Here is a 20,368-nt window from a genome sequence, read left to right as displayed (position 1 = left end):
CTCCAGAGAAGGAGACTCCACAACCTCTCTGTGCAGCCTGTTCCAGGGCTCCAGCACCCTCACACCAAATAAGTTTCCCCTCATGTTGAGGTGGAGCCTCCTGTATTCCAGCTTGTACCTGTTGTTCCTTGTCCTATCACTGGACACCACTGAAAAGAGCCTGGCCTTCTTGGTGCCACTCACCACTCAGATATTTATAGACATTGATAAGATCTCCTCCCAGCCTTCTCTTCTCCAGGCTAAACAGCCCCAGGTCTCTCAGCCTTTCCTCATCAGGCAGATGTTCCAGTCCATTCACCATCCTTGTTGCTGTCCATTTGACTCTCTCCAACAGATCCCTATCTCTTTTGAACTGGGGTGCCCAGAACTGGACACAGTGTTTCAGGTGTGGCCTCACCAGGGCAGAGTACAGGGAGAGGATAACCTCCCTAGACCTGTTGGACACTTTTCTGGATGTACCCCAGGATGCCATTGGCCCTCTTGGCCACAAGGGCACGTTGCTGTCCCACGGAGAATTTGCTGTCTACCAGGACTCCACGGTCTTTCTCCATGGAGCTGCTTTCCAGCAGGTCAACCCCTAATCTGTACTGGTGCCTGCTGTTGTTCCTCCCCAGCTGCAGGACTCTGCACTTGTCCTTGTTGAACCTCATGAGGTTCTCCTTCATCCAGCTCTCCAGCCTATCCCGGTCTCACTGGAGGGCAGGACAGCCTGGCAGGGTGTTAACCACCACACCCAGTTTGGTACCATCAGTGAACTTGCTGAGGGTCTACTCAATGCCCTCATCCAGGTTATTGATGACAATACAGAACAAAACTGGGCTCAGCACTGGTCCCTGAGGAACAATGCTGGCCACAGGCCTTCAACTGGACTCTATACAAAACCCTCTGAGCTCTGTTGTTGAGACAGTTTCCAACCCACTGAAGGGTCCAATCATCTAACCCGCTGGTCTTGAGGTCACCTGCAGTGAGGTTTATAGGAGCCAGCACCAAAAGCCTCTCTGGCTGCAGAAATTCTCCAAGTGTTCCCAAGTCCCCTCAGGCAACAGTTCCCCCCCATGCTTACATCTTGGTTTGTCATCTCCCAGTAGGGCCTCTCTCCATAGGACATCACCTCCCACATCACAATGCCATAGCTCCAGACGTCGCTGGCTGAGGTGAACTTGCGGAAGGCGATAGCTTCGGGGGCTGTCCATCGGATCGGGATCTTCCCTCCCTAGAAGGAGAGGAAAAGGAAGAGTAACATAAATCAAACCCAAAACCAGATTGCAGAGGAAGGCAGACAATCAGGGAATCACAGAATGGTTTTAGTTGCAAAAGGTCTCTAAGATCACCAAGTCCAACCATCGACCTAACACCACCATGGCCATTAAACCATGTTCCAAAGTGCCATGTCCAAACATTTCTTGAACATCATATAAGACTTTGGGTTGGAAGAGACCTTTAAAGGTCATCTAGTCCACCTATCCCACAGTCAGCAGGGCCATGGAATCACAGACATGGAATCATAAAATGGCTTGGGTTAGAAGGGACCTGCAAGATCATCTTGTTTGAAACCCCCTGCCATGGGCAGCGACACCTTCCTCTAGATCAGGTTGCTCAAGGCCTTGAACACCTCCAGGGAAGGGGCATCCACAACGTCCCTAATATGCAATTTCCCCTGCAATTCCATTAACATCCTCAGGAGCTATCTTCCTGCATCACTCTGCATGGTTTTTGATGAAGACACTCAAGTGTCCTCATATGTGTCACCTTATCTCATGTGAGTGAACATCACTCCACCATACAGAGAGGTCTTCTCATGGGCACACAGTTAAAGGAGGTGCTGTGCTGCACGTACTCAACTCCAGACAAGCCATTTGTCCCCTTTCATGTCCCATCATCCTCCCCTTTCAGGAAAACTTGGTCTGAGATGACACCAAGCTGTGAGAAGTGGTTGACACACTGGAGAGAAGTGGACTTGGACAGGATTGAGAGCTCAAGCCGACTTCATGAATTCCATCAAGGCCAAGTGCAAGGTCCTGCCCCTGGATCAGAGGTATCCCAAGCATAAATCCAGGCTGGATGAGGAGTGGCTTGAGAGCAGTCTGGAGAAGAAGAACTTGGGGGTGTCAGTTGGTGTCAAACTCAGCATGAGCCAGCAATGGTCACTGGCAGCCCAGAAGGCAGCCCTGTGCTGGGCTGCATCCAAAGCAGTGAGAGCAGCAGGAGAGGGAGGGGATTCTGCCCCTCTGCTCTGCTGAGACCCCCACCTGCAGCACTGTGTCCAGTTCTGGTGCCCATAAGAAGGACATGGAGCTACTGGAGTGGGTCCAGAGGAGGCCACAAAAAGGATCAGTGTGTGTTCTTCAAACAGATGGTTGCTCAGAGCCCCATCTAACCTGACCTGGAATGTTTCCCGGGATTGGGCATATACTACCTCTCTGGGCAACCTATGCCAGGGTCTCACCACCATGGAAATGAGAACAAACCATCACCCTTAAGGGCACGTAAGGATGTGACTGTTTAAAAGGGCTTGTTAGGGATAGGATGAGGGGCAGTGGTTTGAAACTGGAGCAGGGGAGATTTAGGTTGGACATCAGGAGGAAGTTCTGCACAATGGGAGTGGTGAAATACACATTGTTTGAGGCCCCATCCCTGGAGACATTCAAGATCAGACTGGACGTGTCCCTGGGCAGCCTGCTCTAGTTGGAGGTGTCCCTGCTGCCTGCAGGAGGTTGGACAAGATGACCTCTGAGGGCCCCTTCCAACCCAGTGCAATCTGTGAAGCTGTGAATGTGTGGATTTTCAGTCTGGAAAGAGACGTTGGATTCTGAAGTAAATCTGGTTGACAGCACAGGGGCCCTTTCCACATTAGCTCAGCCCATAAGCATTTGTAGGCTGCCTACTAATTGGCTGTCCTGAAGGTTTATCGCTGGAATGCTGGGGCATGTGTAGGATCAACATCTCAATTACGTGGCAGGGATTGGTAAGGGAATACATTTCCTGCATCCTGGAGAGCCAGCGGGGGAGGCACAGACAGCTCTGCAGCTGAGGAAGGCTTTGATCTGAGGAGGGGCTCATGCAAATTGCTGCAAAAGTAATGCTCCTTTCTTGTTCCTTTTATACTGAATGCAGTCCTGATTATGGATTCACAGAATGGTTTGGCTTGGAAGGGACCTTCAAAATCATCCAGTTCCACCCCCCACAACATGGGCAGGAGGGACCTTTCACTAAACCAGGTTGCTTAATGCCTCAGCCAGCTTGGTCCTGAACACCTTCAGGGAGAAGGCATCCACAGCCTCCCTGGGCAACCTGTTCCAGTGTCTCACCACCCTCACTCTCAAGAATTTCTTCCTAATCTCCAGTCTCAATCTTCCCTCTTCCAGCTCAAAGCCATTGCTCCTCATCCTGTCACTCCAAGCCCTTGTCAAAAGTCCCTCCCCAGCTTTCCTGTAGTCCTCTTCAGGCACTGGAAGGTTGCTCTAAGGTCTCCCTAGAGCCTTCTCTTCTCCAGGCTGAACAGCCCAAACTCTCTCGGCCAGTCCTATGGGGGTAGGTTCTCCACCTCTGTGATCCTTTCTGTGGCCTCCTCTGGACCTGCTCCAGCAGCTCCATGTCCTTCTTGTGCTGGGGGCTCCAGAACTGGATACAGTGCTACAGGTGGGGTCTCAGCAGAGCAGACTGGGCTGCCAGTGACCATTGCTGGCTCATGGTGAGTTTGTCATCAGCTGACACCCCCAAGTCTTTCTCCTCCAGACTGCTCTCAAGCCACTCCTTGCCCAGCCTGGATTTGTGCTTGGGATAGCCCTGACCCAGGTGCAAGACCTCACATTTGGCCTTGTTGAATTTCATGAGGCTGGCCTGGGCACAGCTCTCATTCCTCTCCAAGTTCCTCCTCACCCAGCCTATAGATCCTGCAGAGAGCTCTGCAGAGTAGGCACATAAATGTAGGGGTGTAAGCATCATCCTACTTGGCTTCTGCTGTGGGACTGGAAATGATGCCACAGCTGTCAAATGTGCTTTGCTGTCCTGCTTCTTCCTTTCCCCTCTTTTCTACCATTTCAGAAATTAAACTTCAGACCAGCTCTGAGAAGGAAGAGGGGAGGGAAAAGGGAGTTTGGATGAAGGAATACTTTTCTCACTGGCTTCAAAGAGTTGTCTCCCTTGATTTGTATCAGAATACGTTTCCCTGTGATGTCCCTTTCCTCTCAGCACTGAGCTAAATATTGGAAGGTCTCCCATAGTGCCCCCTGACAGTGTTTGTTATGGGGAAAAAGGCAGAATTTGGAACTCATTTTCAAAGCGAAGTGGAAAAGGTGCCGTCTCCCAGGAATTATTTCTTCACAGGCTTATCAGCACATGCCTTGAGTGAGGAGCCAGATCCTCAGCAGTGCCAATTAGTAGATGGCAGTATGCTGCAGCAGGGATGGCCAAGAGCCCTCCAGCCAGCAGGGTGGTTCTGCTCCGGCTGTGTGCCGAGTCCCATCACAGGGCTGTGACTGCCAAGAGCTGAAAGGCCCTTCCCAGACCTCCACGGGAACTGGGAGGGCAACCCAGAGAGCTCCTGTCACCACTGAAACAATGCTCTTGGACAAACACACTAACAGGACACATCCAGGCATGCCAATCACTGTCATGAAGAGTGGAGGCGCTCTTTGAGCCTGTGCTGCTGAGCAGGGCTCCTGCCCAGCTGTTCTCCACAGTGCTGGGGTCACGCTGGGCATGAAGGGCATGAAGGCTGACACCTCCAAGGAATGGATCAAGGATGGAAAGGGGCAGAGCACTGAGGCTGAAGCTGCTCTTTACCTTCAACAGTGTCATTTGCAAGGGGCACTACACACTTACCCATGGTTTAAAGGGGTCCAAGTGTCCAGAAGACCGTGGCTTAGATCTCTGCATGAGTGCATAAACAAAGGTGAGAGGAAAAGGGCTTAAGCTGTGCCAGGAGCCATTTAGAATGGACATTAGGTAAAACTTTGCTGCAATAGTGGTCAAGCATTGGAATAGGCTGGCCAGGGAGGTGGTGGAACCACCATCCCTGGAGGTGTTCAAGAAGCATGTAGATGTGGCACTTCAGGATATAGTTTAATGGTCATGGTAACTGGGTCATGGTTAGAGTCCATGATCTTATAGGTCTTTTCCAACCTATTCTATGATTCTAAGGTTCCATGATTCTCTTTCCTCCCTTTGGTTTCATCTAAAAGGACAGAATCGATAGAGCTTGGAATGTGGCACCTTTGCCAAGTTCGCTGTTTTGGCTCAAGTGTCCAAAAGGAACTTGGTTTGAGAGCAGCCCTGAAGAAAGAGACTTGGGGGTGTTGGTTGATGAGAAGCTCACCATGAGCCAGCAGTGCCCCTCAGGCAGCCATGGGCCAGAGTGCATCAAGAGGAGTGTGGCCAGCAGGGCAAGAGACGGGATTCAGCCCCTTTGCTCTGTTCTGCTGAGACTCCAATACTGCATCCAGCTCTGGTGTCCCCAGCAGAAGGACACAGAGCTGTTGGAGTGAGTCCAGACGGGGCCACAAAGATGATCCAAGGACTGGAGCACCTCTGCTGGAGAAGACAAGACTCTGGGGGAACTTAGAGCTGCCTGCCACTACCTGAAGGGATTCTACAGGAAGGCTGCAGAGGGACTTTTCCTCATGGTGTCTAGAGACAGGACAAGGGGGAATGGTTTGAAGCTGAGGGAGAGTAGGGTTAGACTGGATCCTAGGAAGAAGTTTTTCTGTACAAGGGTGGTGAGACCCTGGAACAGGTTTCCCAGGGAGGTTGGAGATGCCTCCTCCCTGGAGGTGTTCAAAGCCAGGTTGGATAAAGCCTTGAGCAACCAAGCCTAGTTGAGAGGCTCCCTGCTCACAGCAGGGTTGGGGGTAGGTGATCTCTGAGGCCCTTTCCAACCTGAGCCATGTTATGATTCTATGATTCTCTGAACATAGAAGTTGCTAGTTAAATTCAGTCTTATTTGGCCACCCCCACCCCAAAGTTACCACCACTGGCAAAATGAATGTGACAATGGCTAACTGCTAACTCCCTTTGTGCAATGTTTATAGGTTCTGGACTTGCAGAAGTCTCTTTGCTAGGGAGTCTGAATACCGAAATGTAGGAGGGAATATGGATTTCTTGAGCTCTGTCAGCTCAACAAGCTCAGAACTCACCCTGGTTGTGTAGGCCGCTTCGGGGTCATCTTCTAGCACTCTGGAGAGGCCGAAGTCTGACACCTTGCAGACTAAGTTGCTGTTGATGAGGATATTCCTGGCAGCCAGGTCCCTGTGCACGTAGCCCATGTCGGACAGGTACTTCATTCCCGACGCGATGCCTCGCAGCATCCCCACCAGCTGGATGACCGTGAACTGTCCGTCGTTCTTCTGCGGAGGGAAGCAGGCATTTCATCAGCAGGGACTCGGCACCAGCAGCACTGCCTCTGCAGGAATCCAAGTGCAAAGGCAAGTCTCCAGGTAAGGAAACCAGGGACATTAATCATTCATTACCCTCCTGCTCTGGCTGTGAAGCTTTGCAGAGTTTCGCTGCTTGGATGAGGATCTCAAGAGAGAAGGCTAAGGAAATACGCTACTGGAGATCAAGGAGTGAGCTGTGTTCTACTGGTGACTGAGCTATGTGCCTGGGGCTCAACACCTGGAGGCATCTCTATAAAGAGATTGGGGTGGGATGGCTCTGAGTCACCTAACTGCATGGCACCAAGTTGTGTAGAAATCATTGATTCATAGAATGGTTTAAATTGGAAAGGACCTTCAAGATCATCCAGTTCCAACTCCCCTGTCATGGGCAGGGACACCTTTCACTAGACCAGGCTGCTCAAGGCCTCATCCAACCTGGTCTTGAACACCTCTCACAAGGGGACATCCACAACCTCTCTGAGCAACCTGTTCCAGCATCGCACCACACTCACTGGAAAGAATTTCCTCCTAAACCCTTCCTGCAGAGGTCTACATGTCAATATTGGTAGCAGAGGTTCTTTTCCATGCTGTCATACTGCATTAGTGTGACCAGCAGGACCAGGGAAATGATTGTGCCCCTGTACTCAGCGCTGGTGATGTCACACCCTGAGACCTGGCCTCGCCACAAGAAGGGCATTGAGATGCTGGAGCAGGTCCATAGAAGGGCAACAAATCTGGTGAAGGGTCTGGAGAACAGGGCTAGTGAGCAGCAGCTGAGGGGATTGGGGGTGTTTAGTCTGGAGAAGAGGAGGCTGAGAGGAGACCTCACCGGTCTCCACAGCTCCCTGAAAGGAGGTTGCAGTGAGGTGGGGTTTGGTCTCTTCTCCCTAGCATCAGCTGATCGGAGAAGAAATCAACTGAAATTATGCCAAGGGAGGTTTAGGCTGCATATTGGAATAAACCTCTTGACTGAAAGGTTTCTCAAAGCCTAGAACAGGCTGCCCAGGGAGGTGGTTGAATTCCCCCATCCCTAAAGGTGTTTCAACGAGGCAGAGATGTGGTGCTGAGGGCCATGGTCTAGCACCAGCCTTGGTAGAGTTAGAGAATGGTTGGACTGGATGATCTGAAAGGTCTTTCCCAACCAAAGTGATTCTATGGTTCTATGATTTCTAACCACTTCCCTTTTTCTCCCTTCACTTAGGTTTCCTGGAAAGACTCTGACAAGTCTGCTGTTTGCCATGATCAATGTGGGTATGTTCTTGAGACACACCAGATTTTGCAGGTTCAGTTAATCATTTTCATGCTCCAGATTGCCTTCTGAAAGAACCATCATCTTCTCCAATTTACTCTTATCTCTTTGTACCAGTGCACACACCAGGTCCTGCTCAGTGCACACACCAGGTCCTGCTCAGTGCATGCACCAGGTCCCTCATGACGCTGTACAAACACAGATCAGACAGCTGAGCTACTCCTGCCTCCAGACAGCATCAACAGCTGGAGCTGAACCCAGCAACCATTTTCATTGACGTTAAGCAGTGCAAAGAACTCCGAAGTGTAACCAAGGTCCCCTGGCAGAGGGATCTGAGTGTTACCTTTAAAAATGTATCCAGAGAGCCGTTCTCCATGTACTCAGTCACTATCATTACTGGTTTGCCTGGAAGAGGAAAAGTGCACAAGTTTGTTAGCTATTTACATCAAACCCATGAGCAATAAACAAGTCTCTTCATACTGCATCTGAATGGCAAGAAGCAGCCCAGGAAGAGGACACATACTCCAAGATGCTGCTGTCCCAGAAGATGACCATGGGTTTTGCCAAAATAGACAGAGGGAAATTGAGGGGGAGGAGATGAAAAAGTAATCCTGTATTATGGGCAGGGTTCCAAGCCTGAGAGTGTTTAGGTGGTGTTTGAGGAAGAGATTGCAAGTTGAACCCAGGCAACCTCTCTGCTCTGTTAAGACCTCACCTGGAGTGCTGTGTCCACCTCTGGAGCCTTCAACACAGGGAGGACATGGACCTTATGGAGTGGGTCCAGAGGAGGGCCATGAAAATGATCAGGGGGTTGGAGCACCTCTAATATGAGGACAGCGTGAGGGAGCTGGGGATGTTCAGCTTGGAGAGGAGAAAGCTCCGGGAAGGCCTAATGGCAGCCTTCCAGTACCTGAAGGGGGCGACATGAAGGTTGCAAAGGGACTGCTCCCAAAGGCCTACAGTGACAGGATGAGGAACAACGATTTGAAATGACAGAAGAGGAGATTTAGATTGGATGTTAGGAATGAGTTCTGCACCATGAGAGTGGTGGAGTACTGGAACAGGTTGTCCAGGGAAATTGTGGATGCCCCCCTCCCTGTAGGTGTTCAAGGCCAGGCTGGACAAAGCCTTGAGCAATGACATTTAGTGGAAAGAGTCCCTGTCCATGGCATGGGGGTTGGAACTAGATGATCTTCTAGGTCCCTTCCAACCTAAACCATTCTATGAGCCTATGAAGCTATGAACAGGAGCAACTGAGGTGATCTTAAATACATGCCTCAGTGGTAGACATCAAAACCAAGACCAGGAAAGGATGGGATTATGTCCCTTGTAATTCAAGTAATCCCATGAGACTACCCCTGTAAGAACATCTGGAAGGAAGAAAAGGAGTTGTTCAGCCTGGAGAAAAGAAGGCTGTTGGGAGACCTTCTCACTCTCTACAAGAGGTAGGGGTTAGCCTCTCCTCCCTAGTACCAGGTGATAAGAGGAAAGTAAGTACGCTCAAGTTGCATGAGGGAAGATTTAGTTTGGATATTAGAAAGAAATTCTTAACTTAAAGGGTTCTCAAAGACTGAAAGAGGGTGCCCAGAGAGGTGATTGAACCCCTCATCCCTGGAGGTGCTTCAAAGAGAGGCAGAGATGTGGTGCTGAGAGCCATATCACAGTACAAAGGTATGGTAAATGTGGGATGAGCATCAGGTGGAAGTCTAAAAAAAGTTCTCAGGAGAAGACCTGGTCTCCTATTGTTGACAGGGATAATCATGGTTTTTTTTTTTCCAAATACATTTGATTAATTTTCATGCCTGACTCATTTTGGTGGCAATTATATGGAGTTTTTGGTGGGGTTTTAGATCTAATTTCTCGCTAGCTTGCCACAGTGACACAGCAATAATTAACACGGTGCGCTCCAGCCCTTGCAAATTCAATCAAATCTTAGAACAACATGCAAATTATTCTTTATTTAAAGCAATTTCCATGAGCTGGCACCAAGCACCGACAGAAGAGGAGCTGTCAATTATTTGTGAGGAGCACTATCCATGTCTTTTGTAGACAGGATCGACGAGAGCTGCCACGTGGTGGAACGCGCATGTGGGGGTAACTGCTCCTCAGCTTGGCACATGTGCTGCCATTTGGATTGATCTTCATCTGCCCACTTTCCCCTTATCTTAACTATTCACCTAATTTACTGCTTAATTGCCTACATTATGAAGATAATTGTAAACTTGCCAATCAACACACTGCTTGCTGTGCAGACACTACCTTTGCAGTGAGAGGGACCTGCACTGCTCCTGCGCTTAAGTATCATAGCTACCACCAGCGCCAAAGCTTGCCACAAGTGTTGCTTTTGATAGGAGACATGCACCTTGGGGACAGGAAATACAGCACTGAGTCCTAGAGAAAATAGTAAGCCCCATCTTTAAGGATGACAACCTCCCTAAAACTACCTGAAGGGAGGTTGTAGACAGGCAGATGTTGGTCTCTTCTCCCAGGCAGCCAGTACCAGAACAAGAGGACACAGTCTCAGGCTGTGCCAGGGGAGGTTTAGGTTGGATGTTAGGAAGAAGTTCTATACAGAGAGAGTGATTGCCCATTGGAATGGGCTGTCTGGGGAGGTGGTAGAGTCACCATCATTGGAGGTGTTCAGGAGGAGATTTGATGGGGTGCTTGGTGCCATGGGTTAGCTGTTTGGGTGGGTTGGATTGGTTGATGGGTTGGACACGATGATCTTGAAGGCCTCTTCCAACCTGGTTTATTCTAAATAAAGTAAACCATCTGTTTGCACACAACATGGGCTGTATGCAGGAAAAAGGAGTTCAGGTAACATCAATGTAGGTTAGCACACACAGAATCATAGAATTGTTTGGCTTGGAAAAGAGCTCCAAGATCATTGAGTCCAACCATCAACCCAACACCACCACAGCCATTAAACCATGTTCCCAAGTGCCATGGGCACATGTTTCTTGAACACCTCCCAGGATGGTGACTCCACCACCACCTCCCTGGGCAGCCTGTTCCAATGCCTGACAACTCTTGTAGGAAGAAAATCTTTCCTAATCTCCAACCTAACCCTCCCCTGGCATGTCAGTGGATAGGCAGGGAAAGGAAATCCCAGGTATATAGCTTTTTTCCTTTGATTTTTTTTTTGTTAATAACCACTAAACCTCCTCTGTAGCACAGGGCCCCTTATCTCTGACACTTCAAGGCAGTGCTGCAGCAACACTGGCATCTCATTATCCCACCATGGTGGGGAACCCCCTTCAGAGTCCTGCTTTTCATTGCGGGAAGGGAGGGGAGGGAAAATGAGGGAAGATGTCCCTGCCCATGGCAGAGAGTTTAGATGATCCTTGACATCCCTTCCAACCCAAACCATTCTGTGATTCTCTGAAAGGCAAACCACATTTCTGGCACTTGTGTTTCATTATCCAGCTGCTGCAGGCTGGCAGCCATTGTGAAATAAATTAGCCCCCTATCCAAGAACATGGAAATAAAGACACCAATAGAGCAGCTTTCAGCAAAGTAAATTAAAAGGAAACCTTAGGTCTTCTGAAGCACTGGGTTGATTCTCCCAGTCAGCAGGACTTCCTCCTGCTGGCATCACAGGGCCATAAAACATGTGTAGATGTCATTCATATCAATGTGCCAATGCAACGTGAATGCTTATCAGTGTAACCAAGGGGGATGTGACAGCCTTGGGGGTCTGGCAATAAGGGAAGGAAAAAAAGCTCCTTTCTCTGAAAGGGTTCTCAAAGCCTGGAACAGGCTGCCCAGGGAGGTGGTTGACTCTCCATCCCTGGAGGTATTTCAAAGAGGCAGAGATGTGGTGCTGAGGGCCATGGCCTAGCACCAGCCTCGGCAGAGTTAGAGAATGGTCAGACTGGATGATCTGGAAGGGCTTTTCCAGACAAAAACTATCCTATGAGTCTATGAAGACAGAAGTGTCCTTACCTTTGTAAAGCAGAAATAGCCAAGGGCTTGTCTGAACAGGGACAATGAAGACAATTAATCTAAATTAACTGAGGTGTGCCTTTGAAGTAGGGTAGTTAAATGATATGAAGCCCCAGCGCGCATCTTCTCCTTCAGAATTAAAAATGGCCTAATTGAATTCAGCTTAATTTACTTCCAAAGTAGAATTATGATTCAGCAAGCACATTTTGCCCTAAAGATGTGAAACTACAGGAGGTTGGTGACTAAAACACTGAAGGGAAGAAGCTAAACAAGACTTCAAGACAGCAGCAGAGTTTAAGAGTCATAAAGGTTGTTTCATAGAATGGTTTGGGTTGGAAGGAACCTTGAAGGTCATCCAGTTCCAAACCCCTGCCATGGGCAGGGGCACCTCCCACTAGACCAGGTTGCTAGAGGCCTCTTCCAACTTGGCCTTGAACACTTCCAGGAAGGAGGCATCCACAACCTTCCTGAGCAAACTCTTCCTTCCTAATCTCCAGTCTAAATCTCGCCTCTCCCAGCCCAAAGCCACTACCTCTTGTCCTGTCACTACAAGCCTTTGTAAATTATCCCTCGCCAGCTTTCTTGTAGGCCCCCTTCAAGTACTGGAAGGCGGCTTCAAGGTCTCCCTGGAGCTTTCTCTTCTCCATGCTGAACACCCCCAACCCTCATAGTCTGAGCCCCAACTGGAGATGTTCAAGGTAAGACTCAACAGGGCAACCTGATCTAGTTGAGGATGCCCCTTCTTACTGCAGAGGAGGTTGGACTAGATGACTTTTGGGGGTTGCTTCCAACCCAGAGCACTCTATGATTCTGTAACTCTCACAGCATAAATGTCTCATGGTCTCATTCCCCAAGTCTTCCTCCCCTAACCAATTCTCCCATCACCCAAGGTCAGCAGTCCACAGCAGCTTGTACCTACTTTTTGTGACGACACCTTCCAGGTGGATGATGTTGGGGTGGTCAAACTGCCCCATGATGCTTGCCTCTCCCAAGAAATCTCTCCTTTGTTTCTCTGTGTAGCCCACCTTCAGGGTTTTGATAGCCACAGGGAACTCACGCTTCCCCTGCAGCTTCAGCCGCCCACTGCAGACCTCTCCAAATTCACCTGCAGAGAAAAATGAGAGAGCAGGAGATGACAGCACCTCAAAGGCACACGTTGCACACAGTCACCTACAGAGTGCAGCCCAGCCCCTAGAGGTAGGTGACCAAAAGCACACAGGGCTGTCCCACATTGATGCATGGGGAAAGCTGAACATCACAAAATCAGATTGATATGGCCCTGGGCAGCCTGATCTGGGTGGAGGCACCTCAGCTGACTGCAGGGGTGTTGGACAAGATGACCTTTAAGGGTTCATTCCAACCCAATGCAATCTGTGAACCATCTCAAACAACCAGCCTACAACAAGCTAAGCAATTCCTAAGCACAAGAAAGTAGGAGGAAAGCGTAATTTTCCCAGATTCAAAGAGCTCTGCTCTAGATTCCATAGGACTGCTTACTCATTTCATGTTTTTGTCTACTGGAAGAACAAGTTCTGGCACATCACCTACAAGAAGGCTGCAGAGGGGCTGTTTCCAAAGGCCTGCAGTGACAGGACGAGGGGCAGAGGTTTGAAATGAGGGAAGAGCAGATTTAGATTAGATGTTAGGAACAAGTTCTGCACTACGAGTGTACTGGAACACTTCAGCAGGGTGCCAGGGAAGTAGTTTAGGCCCCATCCTTGGAGATGTTCAAGGTGAGGCTGGACAAGGCTCTGAACAACCTGATCTGGTGGAGTATGCTCCTTGTGACTGCAGGGGGATTGGACTGCATGACCTTTGGAGGTGCCTTCCAATCCCAACCATCCTGTGATTCTAGGATTACATAATTTAGACTGGATATTAGAAAGAAATTCTTCACAGTGAGGGTGGTGAGACCCTGGAACAGGTTGCCCAGGGAGGTTGTGGATGTGTTCAAGGCCAGGCTGGACAAGGCCTTGGGCAACCTGGTCTAGGGGAAGGTGTCCCTGCCCATGGCAGCAGGGTTGGATCTGGATGATCTTCAATGTCGCCTCCAACCTAAACCATTCCATGAATCTATGGCTTGCACAGTTCTATCCCTTGAAGGTTACCTAACAGCACAAACATCTCACAGCCCTGAAGTGTTAGGAAAGCCAACACCCCATGCTGATGGGCTGCATTTCCATACCAGCTCCAATAACTCTCTCAATGGTGATGCACGATGCTTCAATCTCCTTCGCAAACTCATGGACAGCTTGGTTAGGGTCCTCATAGGTGTGGGGATCGATATAGGTCCTCACTCCTGGCAGCTTAACTGCAAACACAAATGAAGACAGTTACAGGCATGTGGCATGAGAGAAGATGGGCAGCACATGGTCCTGTCCCATGCACTCCACTTTGCTGGGAAACACAGCAGCAGGGAAAGCCAGTCTGGTGGGAGCAAACGAGGAGTGTCCTTGGACTATGACATTTAGTTTCTGTGACACCAGCCATTGTATTCAGGAAAGCAAACAAGGAAACTGAAAACCCTCTTGGTGCTACCTTATGGGCTGGGCCAGGGTCTTCTTTCACTTCAACATCAGGAGAAACTTCTTCACAGGGAGGGTGCTGGAGCCCTGGAGCAGGCTGCCCAGAGAGCTTGTGGAGTCTCCTTCTCTGGAGACTTTCAGGACCCCTCTGGATGTGTTCCTATGTGACCTGCCCTGGGTCATCCTGCTCTGGCAGGGGGGTTGAACTAGATGATCCTTGGAAGTCCCTTCCAACCCCTACCATTCAGTGACTGATTACAGGTTGTGCAAAAGGATTTCTTTCCAGATCTGAAAAGGGTACAGCAGGAGGCAAAGCACAAAAAGCCAAATGTTAAAAGAATAGTTTACAAGTCAAGCTGGATGGGCGGGGGGAAGGAGGGTGATGGAGAGCTGCAATAAATTATACCCTAGCAGTCCTGCATCAGATAATCACTCAGCCACATTATTGCAGAACCAGCTACTGAGATGTAAATGAACTCTGGGGAGACTTCAGGGCTACATTTCAGTATCTGAATGGGACCTACTGGAAGGCTGGGGTGGGACTGTTTAGAAGGGCCTGTGGTGATAGGACGAGGGGTAATGGTTTGAAACTGGATCAGGGGAGATTTAGGGTGGATATCAGGAGGAAGCTCTTTACAATGAGAGTGATGAAATACTGCAACAGGTTGCCCAGGGATGTGATTGAGGTCCCATCCCTGGAGACATTCAAGATCAGACTGAATATATCCCTGGTCAGCCTGCTCTAGTTGGAGGTGTCCCTGCTGAGTGCAGGGGGGTTGGACAAGATGCCCTTTGAGAGTCCCTTCCAATCTGATGCAATCCATGAACCTTTGGAGCACAAAGCCTGTGGGTTGTATCAGTGGAAATATATAACACTAGGCTTTGCCTCCAGGACTTGAGAGAGGAAAAAGTATTTTCATTATCCCTGTTCTAAGTTTGTTTTGACAATGATTAAGGCTACTCCCAGCAAGAACTGCTCATCAGTCTAACGAGACAGGGACATTACAATGTCTCTTAATTGATTTGCTTCCTGCTGCCTTCATTACACTGCAGTAATGGAAATTTCAGTGTCACTGAAGATGTGTTTGCTTTCTCCACCCCTTTCCATCCTGGACTGGATTAGCAATAGTGCAACTAGCAGAACCAGGGAAGTGATTGTTCCCCTATACTCAGCACTGGGGAGGTCACAACTTGAGTCCTGGGGTCAGTTGTGGGGGCCTCACTATAAGAACATTGAGGTGCTGGAGCAGGTCCAGAGAAGGGTAATGAAGCTGGTGAAGTGTCTGGAGAACAGGGCTGGTAAGAAGCAGCTGAGGGAACTGGGGTTGTTTAGTCTGGAGAAGAGGAGCCTGAGGGGAAACCTCATTGCTCTCTACAACTCCCTGAAAGGAGGTTGGAGTCAGGGCAGTTTTGGTCCCATTTCCCTAGGAACCAGTGAAGAAGGAGAGGAAATGGCCTCAAATTGCACCAGGTAAGGTTCAGGTTGGATCTTAGAAGAAGCTTCTTGACTGGAAGGCACGGGCTGCTGAGAGAGGTGGTTGAATTCCTGTCCCTTCAGGTGTTTCAGAGAGGTAGAGATGTGATGCTGAGGGCCTTGGTAGAGTCAGAGACTAGTTGGACTAGATGATTTTAAAAGTCTTTTCCAACTACAACCATTTCATTATTCAAAAGGCACCTGACTGCTACCCATCCCCAGATCTCACAGCACTTAATGAAGGCAGGCTTTTCAATCAGTGGCTCTGGATGTACTGGAAGACTGGTAGTGACCATAAGATGGATTTTCTAACACCCTTGCAGAGGGTTTTATGTCTATGAGGGCATTAACACAACATTTCTGAAAGCTTTCTGGGGAGTATTCTTCACACTTCTGCAGAGATATCCAAGACAAAGTAGAGCTGTGAGCTCGGTCCTCAAAGCTGGCTGGAGTGGAGCAAGGATTTCCAATGTGTATTCTGGACAGGAAAACATAGAGTCTTTGTGGCCATCCAGGCAAAATTGATGGCACTTTGGATCACACAGCAAAGCAGAGGAACAGAACCCAATGGCTCACTAGAGAGATCTGCTCCAAGCATATAGGTGTGGAGAGCTGCTGACAAAGGAGGGCTGGTCCAAGGCTCAGTTCTCCATCGGGCTTAGAGCAGGGGCAGCTGGACACTTTTGAATGACAGAACAAACAATTCTTTTGGGAATTAGCAGCAAAGCAACACACATTTATTTATTTATGTATTAAACCTCCTCTCAGTTGTATTTCTCATTACCACAGGGAGCCAAAACCACCCCACCACGCTGGATCTTTACTCACTGTGGCCATTATGAAAATGCATCTTTTCTTCTTCTGGATCTTGCTTGGCCTTGCTATAGCCACATCGCCTGGAACAAGAGAAAATCCAGAGGGGTGTTTGTGTCTCTGCTGGGGCAGAAGCCCTGCTCTTCCCTTCCAGTCACACACAGCCCCAGAGCAGCCACGAAGCCACCCTCCCCAGTGGCTCTGTCGCCGCTGTCCCACTTTTAGCTCATCAAGCCACTTGCAATGTCCGTAAGGGGATTTGGGGCTTAAGGCCCAACTGAGTTGCAATTGGCCTTGTGCCACCAAATCCCACAGATGCTGCTCAACAACTCCACTCTCCCACAGAGCTAATTCAGCAGTCACTAAGAACAAAAAGAATAAAGCAAGGACAGGAAGGATGATGGAAGGGGAATGGGATGGAAGGTTGGAAAGGCAGAAGCAAGGCCTCCTGGGCCACAGAGCTTTTGCAGGCACTGTTGTATGGATTGCATGCTCCCCTTCATCCACTGGGCATTTGCACAGGACTTTACATTGGGATACTTTAGAAACAGTCTTGGGTAAGCACCAGGCCACACCTTGAGTCCTGGGTTCAGTTTTGGGGCCCTCACTACAAGGTAGACATCTAGGGGCTGGAGCAGGTCCTGAGAAGGGCAGGGAAGATGGTGGTGGGTCTGGAGAACAAGGCTGGTGAGGAGCAGATGAGGGAACTGGGAGTGTTTAACCTGGAGAAGAGGAGCCTGAGGGGGGGAAGAGATGGCATTGGTCTCTACAGCTTCTTGAAAGAAGGTTGGAGCCAGGTGAGAGCTGATCTCTTCTCCCTAGTCTCAGGTGATAGAAGGAGAAAAGGGCCTGAAAATGTGCCAGGGGAGGTTCAAGTTGGAGATTAGGAAAAGTTTCTTTGCTGCAAGAGTGGCCAGGCATTGGAACAGGCTGCCAGGGAGCAGGGCACCATCCCTGGTCACCAGCCCTGGAGGTGTTCAAGAAATCATGTTGTGGACATGGCACTTTGGGATATGGTTTAATGGCCATGGTAGTGCTGGACAGCTGGACTTGATGATCATAGAGGTCTTTTCCAACCCTAAAGATTCCATGACTTACACATTACACACATGCTAAATAATGGCTTATAAGACCCCCAAACCTGCTGCCTTCAAGGGTCTCTTCTGTGCATCCCTGGCTCTGGTGGGGTTTCCTGCACACCTCCTGTCTTTACACAGGGGAGCTACCTTAACTGCAATCCCCTCTGCTCAGCAACCACAGAGTTCAAGAATCCTCCTGAAGCCTACCATGGAATTGCAACCACAGATGTAGGAGTTACATCTGCCCCAGGGCATCCTCCTAGTGGTCTTGGGCTGCTCTTCCCTGACTTGTCTCTCACTCTTGTCTCTATTTTTCTAGGTGATTCCTCCTTGGAGGTGTTTAAGGCCAGGTTGGATGAGGGCTTGAGCAACCTGATTTAATGGAAGGTGTCCCTGTCCATGGCCGGAGGTTGGAACTAGATGATCTTGAAGATCCCTTCCAACCTTCCATTAACTAGCTGCTCTAGAGGCACTTCCTAATCCAGCTTCCCTTACACAATGATGTAAGAAGTAACAGGGTGACTGCACAGGCAAAGAAAACTGCTAGGTTCACACACAGACACATAGACAAATATGGGGTGAGGTATACAGGAGGCACATGTATATGTCAGTCTGTCCAAGGGGCCTCCAGAATAGCTGGAGAGGGACTTTTTGCAAAGTCATGGAGTGACGGGACGAGAGGCAATGGCTTCAAACTGGAAGAAGCTTGATTGAGATTAGACCTTTGGAAGAAATTCTTCACCATGAGGGTGGTAAGGCACAGGAAAGGTTGTGCAGAGAAGTTGTGGAATTTCCAAGCCTGGAAGTGTTCAGAGCCAGGTTGGACAGGGCCTTGAACAACATGGTCTAGTAGGAGGTGTGGGTTAGAACTAGATGATCTTTAAGGCCCCTGCTAAACCAAGCCATTCTGATTCTACAACAGTCTACAATAAGTGGATACAGGAACTGGCTCCCCCTTCAAGCTAACTGCATGGACTTGAGACAGAGAGACACTGCTTGGTAGAGTGCAAACACTGCAAGAGACACTTGCAAGGCAGCCAGTGCACAGTGGGATCAGCAGCCAGCACACCTCAAAGAAAGCCCTGGGTTGCCTGGGTTGCTGAAGCCACTAAAAGCTGAGAAACTTGGGAGTCTTCTCTTTTCCTTGCCCACGACCTTTGAGATGGGGGTGGGGTGAGCACTCCAGTCTCAGTCGCAGCAAGGCACAGCGCACAATTAGCAGAAACAAAACTGCAGTTAGGAGGAGGCACTAACAGGCATCTGCATGAAACATGCCCTCAGCGTGAAGCCCTATTAGAGGGAACTGCTGTCTGCCTGCATGCAAGGGGCCAAGCAGCCTTTTGGCTAGAGGATTTTGGCACTCAGATTGTGAAACACTCACGAGCACAAACAAACGCCCCAATGCAATGGGGTGGACACTCTGCTGCTGAGCTGGCCTCAGCAGAGCTGGCCACCAGAGGGGTGAGGAGGGGAAGAGCAAAGAAGAGCTCCCAGGGCTGCTGTGAGGAAGGGGAACAGGAATGGAAGCTTACCTTGGGGAGAAGGTGTGACCTGTGCCAAGAGGAGAGGAGGAAAAAAAGCAGACTGCAAAGGTTGTGCAAGTGCAGGAGAATGGACCGAGACAAGGTGCAGAAGACAAGGTGGGGAGGGTTGACAGGCAGTGTGGGGGGACAGGCAGGGAGATAAATGGGTTGCACTTGATAAACAGCTAGGTTGTCCATTCAGGGCTTGATAGAAGCAACAACTAAGCTAGGACCACCACACCTCAAATGTGAAACCCACATAGGTGGCAGCAAGGTGCCCAAAGACGTGGCTCAGTTATCTGCCTGTTTCCTGCTTTGCCCTAGCAGCATAGTAAGCTCCCCCACACACACTGAGATGAGCTCCTGCCTAATTCACTCAAACACTAAGCACTGTGTCCACAGAAAGCTTGAGAGAAAGACTCTTTGCAAGGCACACTTTGGCATTTGCCATGCTTGGGGGAAAATGTATCTTTCTCTTTCTTTATCACACTGCCCTCCCACCCCTTGGTAGGCATATCAGATAGATGTATGAGCATCAGCACCAGTTTGCACTTCTGGCAGTTCCATGGTGGTTTTTTCTGCTGCAAGTTGTCCAAAGTCACAGCAGTTTCCTGCAGCAGTCATTGTCTGGGCTTGAGGCACAGAGAGGTTTGAATTCATCCTTCTGCCAAAGGCAGGCACACTCAAGAAGCCTGTGCAAACCCTTTGGCACCAGCTGTCACCCCTCTCTCAAACATGCTAACCACATGCAGCACCACCTCACATCAGCAGACAACACCAGGATCTGGGAGCCCCAAAGCATCATTAAACAAAGCCTAGATGAGACAAGCCACAGTGAAATGACAGCTAGTGGACTTCAACTGTCAAACCACAGGTGGTGTCAGCAGCAAAGCTTGCTGTGAATCCTTGCCTCTTGCAACCAGTTGTGCCCTTTGCACACTCACTGCCTTAAGGTGCCCAGAGAAACCAGCCACATACATAATGACTGGAACCAAACCACACTTCTTCCTTTCTTGATCTTCTGATGCTTCAACACACACAAGCAGTTCTTTCTCCTTTCTTCCCAAAGTACACTTAAGGAGCAGGTCCAGAGGAGGGCCACAATAATGAGCAGAGGGTTGAAGCACCTCTTCTACGAAGACAGAGTTAGGGCTGTTCAGACTGCAGAAGAAAAGGCTCCAGGGAGACCTTCGAACAGCCTTCTAGTACCTGAAGGGGACCCACAGGAGAGCTGGAGAGGGCCTGTTTAGAATGGGTTGTAGGGAGAGGATGAAGGGCAATGGCCTGAAACTGGAGCAGGGAAGATTGAGGATGGACATCAGGAAGGAGTTCTTTACCATGAAGGTGGTGGAGCAGTGCAAGAGGCTGCCCAGGGAGATGGTGGAG

The 20,368-nt window shown here is 49.6% G+C and overlaps 1 protein-coding gene across 8 annotated transcripts in view; it reads right to left on the bottom strand.

Annotated features, from left to right (window-relative positions):
* Positions 1–20,368, bottom strand: part of EPHA5 (EPH receptor A5) — a 210,182-nt gene that overhangs the window by 19,880 nt on the left and 169,934 nt on the right. For all 8 annotated transcript variants that reach the window (XM_068137385.1, XM_068137381.1, XM_068137382.1 and 5 more), the window contains 6 exons: positions 16,396–16,463; positions 13,754–13,879; positions 12,488–12,673; positions 7,967–8,028; positions 6,135–6,344; positions 1,064–1,213 (listed from right to left, as the gene is read on the bottom strand). In XM_068137385.1, coding sequence (XP_067993486.1) covers positions 1,064–1,213; positions 6,135–6,344; positions 7,967–8,028; positions 12,488–12,673; positions 13,754–13,879; positions 16,396–16,463 — 802 coding nt within the window. The remainder of the gene's footprint in view (positions 1–1,063; positions 1,214–6,134; positions 6,345–7,966; positions 8,029–12,487; positions 12,674–13,753; positions 13,880–16,395; positions 16,464–20,368) is intronic.

The sequence above is a fragment of the Melanerpes formicivorus genome, unplaced genomic scaffold (genome assembly GCF_026170545.1).
Source record: "Melanerpes formicivorus ecotype bairdi unplaced genomic scaffold, bMelFor1.0.p_v2 SCAF_4, whole genome shotgun sequence".
In the NCBI taxonomy this organism is placed as follows: Eukaryota; Metazoa; Chordata; class Aves; order Piciformes; family Picidae; genus Melanerpes; species Melanerpes formicivorus.
Note: the sequence above shows the minus strand (reverse complement) of the source record. Positions and strands in the feature narration are given on the sequence as shown.